Here is a 7,980-nt window from a genome sequence, read left to right as displayed (position 1 = left end):
AGGGCCCCCATCTCTGCCTTTGCCCACATCACTTCCAGCTCAGACTACTGCAGTAACCTCCAGAACCATCTCCCTTTTCCCTCCCCCTTCCCTTCCTATCTGTTCCCCTCAGAGAGGTTAGAGTACATGCCAGCCCATGCTGCTTGGCATCTATTTCCTAGAAATGAAAATCCACCTCTCTGGTTTCAGAGCTGTCCACCTTTCCAGAGTATCTCCTGCTAAAGCAGTCATGCTATACTTAGCCTTAACAGAGATCTCTTTAAATATATATTCTGACTGTCATGAATTTGGTCTCTCTCCTCCCTCCACCTGAAAAGTCCTCCCCTCCTGTTATGGGCTGAATTGTGTTCCCCCAAAGTTCATAGGTTGAAGTCCTAACCCCCAGTACCTCAGAATGTGACTATATTTTAAGACAGGGTTTAAAGAAGTAATCAAGTTGGGCCGGCCCCGTGGCTTAGCAGTTAAGTGCACGCGCTCCGCTGCTGGCGGCCCGGGTTCGGATCCCTGGCGCGCACCAACTCACCGCTTCTCCGGCCATGCTGAGGCCGCGTCCCACATACGGCAACTAGAAGGATGTGCAACTATGACATACAACTATCTACTGGGGCTTTGGGGGAAAAATTAAAAAAAAAATAAAAATAAATAAAAAAAAGAAGTAATCAAGTTGAAATGAGATTAGGGTAGGCCCTAATCCAATATGACTGGTGTCCTTATAAGAAGAGGAAATTTGGACACAGATATGTACAGAGGGGAGACAGTGTGAAGACCTAGGGAGAAGACGGCCATCTACAAGTCAAGGAGAAAGGACTCAGAAGGAGCCAACCCTGTCGACACTTTGATCTTGGACTTGCAGCCTCCAGAACTGTGAGACAGTAAGTTTCTGGTGTTTGAGCCGCACAATGTGTGGTACTTTGTTATGGCAACAGCCATAGCAAATGAATACACCTCCTGTTTCCCAAAGCCTAAAACTGAAATCCAAACTCCTCACCATCCCCTATGAGACCCTGCATGCTCTGGCTCTGGCCTGTCCCCTCCCTCATCCCCTGGGTGTCTCCTCTTGCTTGCCTTGATCTGGCCCCACCATCCCTCTCCTCGTCCACTTCCGTTTTCAGAGCCAGCCCATGCTCTCTGTACCAAAAGCCCTTTCCCCAACTCTTTGCCTGGCTGTCTTGCTGAATTTTCAAGGTTGCCACCTCAGAGAGGCCTTCCTAGACCACGTATTTAAGGTACGCCCCCCAGAAATCTTTCTCATAGCACCATAAACTTTTCCTTTGTAGCATCCTTAATTAGTAATTTTATATATATGTGTGTGTTTATTTATCACCTGCCTTCATCAAGCCAGGGACTGTTCACTTGAGTGTATATTCATTATCCACCACAGTGTCCGGCATGTAATGATGCTCAATAAATATGTTGAGTAAATCAATCTTCACCTTGTCAACATCTCTATCCAGGCCTCAGGGTCCAGCCAAAATCCTACTTCCCTCCTTAAATTAGCCTTCCAATCACCTAAGTCCAAGAAAAGCTTCCTGTCTTGATATGTCTCTGTAACACGCCCCTTCTGGCATGGTGATTACCACTGCCTGACTGTATGGGTTGTGTGGGGATTTCCATCTCTGCCCCACGTCCTCCCAAGCTGGACACTCTCTGCACCTCTGCATTGCCCACAGCACAGGCTGGCACAGGACTCAGAGCCCAGGGGGCCTCAGTAAATATATGTGGACCCCAACAGATCAGAGAAAGGGATGACTGATGGAGGAAGTGATTAACTGTGTGGGTTACAGGGATAAAAAGGGTGCCTTGCCCTTCACAGCCCCCAGGGAGAAGGATGACAAATATTCCTTTTGCCAGGGAGGGTTTCGGGGTAAACATCAGCTGCTGTTTGCAGCCACAGAGCAAAGTTCTGGAGCTGAGAGAGGATGGGGGAAGTCCACTGGCCTGGAGCCCCAGAATTATAGAGCAGCCCACACTCTCTTCTGCTCAGCTGTGGGCTGCAGGGGGGGCTGGGCATCTCTGCCAGCTCCTTTCTCTGGAGGAGAGCCCCACCCTGCAGGAGAGAGGGAAGGCCCCACCAACTGTTCCCCCAAGGCCACTACCCACTCACCACTCAGCCAGTCCCTCCCTCCTCTCCAGCGCTAGTGGGAAGGCCCAGGCTAGGCTAGTCTTGGCTGGCTGAGCCCTCTCTTTCAGGGGCTGGGCCTCGACAAAGGGAAGAGACAAGCCCCCTCCCCATGGCCCCAGGGACATAAAGCGGGCCTTTCACTGTGGAGTTCTGGCTGCTTCGGTTGGTTCTTGGCACTGAGCGAAGCAGCGTGGGGAGGGGCGAGAAAGCAAGTGTGTTGGGGGTAGAGATGGGGCCGGCCTTTCTGAGGAAGCGCGGCCAGCCCGGGGGCCACCGGGCTGGCTCCCCAGCTGTGGGATGAGCTCATGCAGGGAAACCGGAACAACTTGGGGTAGGGGAGGGAGACGGGCATCAAGGAAGCTGCGAGATCGTGGCTCTGGGAGCAAGTTTTTCGTGGGGAGCAAGGTCAAGCATCCCCTCCTCTGGTCCTGCCTCCCACCTTCTCCACCCCGATCGGCAACCCCATAGCCCTTTCCACGCTCTCTCTCGAAATTCCCAGGCCCCGCCGGCCGCAGGCCACTGCCCCCTGGGTTCGCGGATACCAGAGCTCTGGCTTGGCCAAACCTCCTAAGCCCGGAGCGCAGCCTCTCCTAGGTGCCTCTGGCAAAGGGGCTGGGTGCTCACCGGCTGGTGCCTTTCTGCTGGGCGGGCCAGCGGGGGCCTCCTCCCCCTCGGCTTTGCCCCTCCCCGTCCCTTCTGGCCTCCCCCCACCCCGCCCCCGCAGCGTCTCTTCCCTCTCGCCCAGAGTTTGGCGTAGACAGCGAAGGAGCCATCGTGACTGACGGAGGAGCCTAGAGGAGATGAGACAGAGACGGCGACCGAATGGGGGGGGACAGACGCTGAGCCCTTGGGGCCTGGCGGAGGCGGAGACCCCGGAGAAACGGGGAGCGGCTCACGCCGTTGGGAAAAACTCGCCTGGTCTGGGGCGATGGCGGGAAGGGGAAGGGGAAGGGTGAGAAGAAGCCGGGTCCGGTTATTTAAATTGAGGATAAATTGTACAAGTAACTCTTGCACCGTCCTTCCACCAACCTCACGTGCCCTCCCCCCTCCAGTCCCCCAGCGCACACATGCTCTCCTCCCTCCATCCTGAGATGTTGTCTTAGGGTAGGAGTAGGGCCCTACGGAGCCAAATGAACGCCCCTCCCCCCACTCGCCCACCCTCCCTCCAATTCTTTAATCCTGGGTCCATGCACACACACCGTTCTCCTGGGATGGAGTAGAAGGCCATTGCGAATGGGGCTCGTAAGTATCGCCCCCGGCCTCAGATTGCAAGTTCAAACCACCACCCAAGATCAGTTCGTAAGAGCTGTGACTTGGGGAACCGTGTCCTTCTTTGGTTACCTTTTCCCAGACAGTATTCCAATTTACAAACGTGGAAGAGGCGTGTGTGCGTGCCTGTGTGTGAGTGCGTGTGTGTCTGTATCACTGTATGTGTGCCGCGTGTGTGTATGGGGGTGTATTAATGGGTGATCTTATAAATGGAAACGAGAGGACTGAACTTAAAAGAAACTGGTCAATTGTAAAACAAACAGGAATAAACAACCCTTTAGATGTAATTTGTGGTTTATCTGTAGGTGGAGGTGGCGCTGAAGAGGAACCCCCACCCCCCAATATTTTTTCCTTTGCTGCGCTTCCACCCCCAGCTTTTGGAGCGGCGGAGAAGCGGCTCCGGAGTGATTAATCCGGGGATAATTCACCCCCCCGCCCCCCGGCGCGAACCCCGCGAAGCGGGATTGGAGCGAGTCATTTCCGAGAGCGCAGCGCGCCTCTCCCCGGCCGGGCGGACACTTGGTTCATTCCAGCCGCAGAAGCTCAGGGCTCCCGCGTACCGGGATTTTTTCCGAGCAGAAAAAAGCTCCGGAGCTCTCCTGACCTCCTTTCTCCTAGGCGGCGAGCACAGCCTCTCCCTCGGCGCTGCCGACCGCGCCATGGCGCTCTCGCGGAGACGGGAGCAGGGGCGCTGCGGCTGCCCCGCGGGGAGGGCTCGCGCCGAAGCCGGGATTTCGGCGCTCGTGCCGGGCGCGGGGAGCCGCTGGGGCCACCCGCCGCCGCCGCCAACGCCGCCACCGCTGCTGCTGCTGCTGGGCTGGGGGCTGCTCAGCGCCTCGGCCGCCGCGGGTAAGTCCGGCTGCGCCGGGGAGCTGGCGGCCGCCACGCGCCCCACCCGAGCCCCGAGCTCACCCATCTCCACCGCGGTTCCTGTCCCTTCCCCCTTCTCCCCCTTAACCTTCCATCCTCCTAAGCGCCCACCCTCTAGCACATCCTCGCCTCTGTCTGCCTCCATCCTCCCCCACCCTCAACCGTGTCCTCCCTCCACCCTTACCCTCATCCTCATTGCTACCTCCAACCTCAGCCGCAACTTGGCCGGATCCGGCCGGTGTGGGGGCCTGGGAGACAGACATCCGCGGGGCACCCGGACCGTGGCTTCAGTTTCTCCAGCTTCCCAGCCCCCAAGGTGCCAGGCTTTTCCCTGATAAACTTTCCTGGAGCCCTCCCCCCCCATCCCGATTCTGGTTGGCACACCCGTGCTGGAGGAATGGCGTGCCCCTTCCCCATTTCCGCGTCTGCAGAGTCTGCCCTTCCCTGCCCCCGCCCATTTTCTCCCGAATGAAGCCCGCGCCCTCGCCGGAGACGCCGGGAGACTGCGGCCACCACCCCCCTCCCCAAGTGTCCCCCTCCCTTGGCACTCTGGGTTAGGAGGGGGGGTCAGGTGGGCGCGCGCCCAGGGCGGGGGTCCCGAGCACGCTTTGCAGGAAGACTCAGGTGGGGGCTGGAGGGTGCTGAGCGACGGGGAGCCGGGGGCGGGAGTTGTGCCGGCGGACAGGGGAGGGAGTGTCGCCGCCAGGCTCCGCGCCGCCACATTCTCCTCGGTTCCCACTCCGCGCCAAAGTGCCCTTTCCCGCGCCCTGCTGCAGCCAAGCGCCGGGGCTGCGGCAGCGGCGGCGCGGGCGGCAGGACCTGCTCCTGGCGACCGAGTCTGGGAGGGGGGCAGACCTGGCGGGTGCGGCGAGTCCCGGAACTTCGCGAGTGTCTGGCTGCAGCTTGCGGACCAGGGAAGGCACGCGGAGCTTCGAGAGAACCCGGTCCACAGTGGGGATCACTGGCCTCGACTGGTGCCCTCCCACTTTATCCCCTGTACCCCTCTGAGGCTCAGCTCTAGCCACAGCCTAGAAAGTTCCGTGTGCCCGGGTGGGGACGGGTCCAATGGGCGATGCCGGGGCCGCATTTTCATTTAGCCGGAAGACGGACTTCCAGTGGGGGAGAGAACCCGTAACACCTGCTGCCCAGGCCTGGACTCAGAGCGCCTCTGGCCTGGAGCCCTGTTGAATTTTTCTGTTTTGTTAAACCACCGACTGAACCTCTGAAGGCTTGGCCTCGGCCACCCCAGCATCCCAGTTCTCCCTTCTTGGAAAGTGCGCTCTTTCCCCGGGGAGCTCTTTGGCCCACCTTAGGCTCCAACATCTTGTGAGCCGGTCCCCGCAGACCGTGTCGCCAGCTCCTTAGCCGGGAATGTTAGGGTTGCTGGTCAGGGAGGGCGCCTCAAGCCAGCCCCAGCTCTCCCATCCCTACTTGGCCGGACTTGCTCGGGTTCTCCGAAGAGTCATAGCCGCCGACACCCAGAGAGGGGCGCCCGAGGTGCACGCGCCCAGGAGCTCCGGCCTCGCGCACACCCACACCCACTGGATGGCTGCACTGTTCATAACGACGCTTTGGTCACCCAGACTTGCCACATGGGCCGTGAGGGGACCACTGCTACTGGCTGTCAGGCCTCTGCGACATTGGTCCATGTGTGGTCCTTGCTCTGGCTTAGCGGTCCTGAGAATGCCCTCCGTGTGATGGCAGTTTTTCTGGCTATATTTCTCCCTGCCCCCTGGGCATATCATGCCCCTGGGGGAAGAAGAAGGCCGACTCACCGGAGCGTGCACACTGCTTGGTGGTGCTGGAATCTTGCTCCTAGAGATTCATTGCTTGCAGCTCTTTGGTCTGTAGAGAAGTTGGGGGTGGGGGTGGTGCATGGCTTGGGGGAGGGAGTGCTTGCTCTCTGGCAGGCTGCTCTGGCTTTCAGTGCTTCCAGTGCATTTCTTTTTAAACCTTTCCCGCATTTAGATGTGCTGTTTGGCCTTGCAAGCAGCAGAGATTTGGAAATGGACTTGGTGACAGATGATCGCAGGATTTGGCACCTTAGAAGGGGAAGCACATTCATTTTGTGTTCTCTTCACACTGTTGACTTTAAAACGCTCAGGACTGAACCGTCTCCGTTCCTTGGCCCAATGACGACGACCATAAAATGTATATGAGGACTTGAAAAGGGGGAGCCTCCTCACCCACCTTTGCCTTCCACCTTCAACCCCTTCTCTCTGTGTGCTGCCTCACTCTCCCTGCCCCCAGCCTCTTAGACACTTCCCATCAGTTACCTCCTCTCCCTCTTATACAGCAATCACTCTCCCGCCTTGCCTTACAGGTTTCTCGTTGGCCTAAAAACAGCTTAATGTTTAACATAAAACGAGCTTAACCAGACTTCTTGGCCTGACCAACCTTTTGGCTATCATCCCATCTCTCTCTTTTACAAATCGATTTTCTTCTAAGGGTCTTCAAGGCACTGTCTCTGCTACCATGCACTCCTTGCATTCCGGCTTCTGTCCCCGGGACTGGCATTTGCTAGGAAATATCACCGACGAGCACCCTCATTTCCAAATCCATCGTACTGTCTCCGTCTTTCTCTTCCTTTACCTCTCTGTGACTGTGAACATTTCCGGTTACTCCTTTTAAAATTTCTTTTCCTTGGGCTTCTGGGACACTGTGCTTTGTTGATTTCCCCTCCTGCCTCTTGGCTGTTCTTCTCAGTCTCTAATAGTAGCATTTATTCTCCTCCTGTAAGTTTCTTGCAGTATCCACTCCTGTTCTTTTCCTCATTTCCTTTCACCACTTCCTGGGTGAGCTCATTCAGGCCCATCCCTTCCACTACTACACTCTGAAACTTCCAGACAGATCTCTCCTGCCAAGACACTTCTCTTGATATATGTCTGTTGGCTTCCTAGCCCACGGAAACTCTGGGTCTAGACAGCCCATATATCTGGCTGGCTCTTGGATATCTTCACCTGCATGTTTCCATTCCAAAGCAAACTCATCAGCTCCTCTCCTGAGCCTCCAGTATTCCCTCTGTAGGCTGGTGATACCTGTAGCCTCCCAGTTAACCAGCCCAGAAATCTTAGTATCATCCTCAACTCCTTCCTTATCAGGTGGACATCAAGTTCTGTCAGTTCAAAACTCTCAATTGTTCTCAAATTTAGCTGCTGGGAGGTGCTTTATTTCTCTTGGTACCCCCAGCACCCAGCTCAGGCCCTGGCATAGAGTTGGTGCCAGATAGATGGTTGTTAAATCAGCAGATGTTTAAAAAAATTTGTTTTTTCTTGGATATTTTTTCTAGGGGCTGATAAGGCTAAGTCAAGAGTTTTAGGGTCCAGGAAGCCAGCTGGTTGGCAGAGGCTTCCTTGCCAGCAAGTTAACACAAAGTTACCAGAAAGACCAGAAAGAACTTGTCTGGGGACCAGTTACTTTCCCCACCAGAACTAAATGTCACAGATTTAGGTAAGACAGCTTCTTAGAACCAATGCACCAGTATACCCTTAGCATAGAACTCTCCTCTCCACCTTCCCCAAAGGAAAGGCACCAATGTATGGATTTGAATTTCCATTTGCAATTGAGCTGTGGGTTTATGGTTTAAAAAAAATAAGCTGACTACAACAGACAAGGTTGACCATATCTTGGGCTGGTGAGTGTGTGGCTTTGTTGAAGGTGAGGCTAGAATCAGGTGCAAGGGGACTGGAGAACCAGATTGCAGAGTCTTGGACACTGCA

The 7,980-nt window shown here is 56.0% G+C and overlaps 1 protein-coding gene across 2 annotated transcripts in view; it reads left to right on the top strand.

Moving 5' to 3' along the window:
* Positions 1–4,050: 4,050 nt before the first annotated feature.
* CSMD2 (CUB and Sushi multiple domains 2) overlaps positions 4,051–7,980 on the top strand; it is a 606,380-nt gene continuing 602,450 nt past the window's right edge. For both annotated transcript variants that reach the window (XM_058553610.1, XM_058553609.1), the window contains exon 1: positions 4,051–4,240. In XM_058553610.1, the coding sequence (XP_058409593.1) occupies positions 4,051–4,240 (190 nt within the window). The remainder of the gene's footprint in view (positions 4,241–7,980) is intronic.

The sequence above is a fragment of the Diceros bicornis genome, chromosome 13 (assembly GCF_020826845.1).
Source record: "Diceros bicornis minor isolate mBicDic1 chromosome 13, mDicBic1.mat.cur, whole genome shotgun sequence".
Lineage (NCBI taxonomy): Eukaryota > Metazoa > Chordata > Mammalia > Perissodactyla > Rhinocerotidae > Diceros > Diceros bicornis.
The sequence above is the reverse complement of the archived record's forward strand: the minus strand, read 5'-3'. Positions and strand labels throughout refer to the sequence as shown.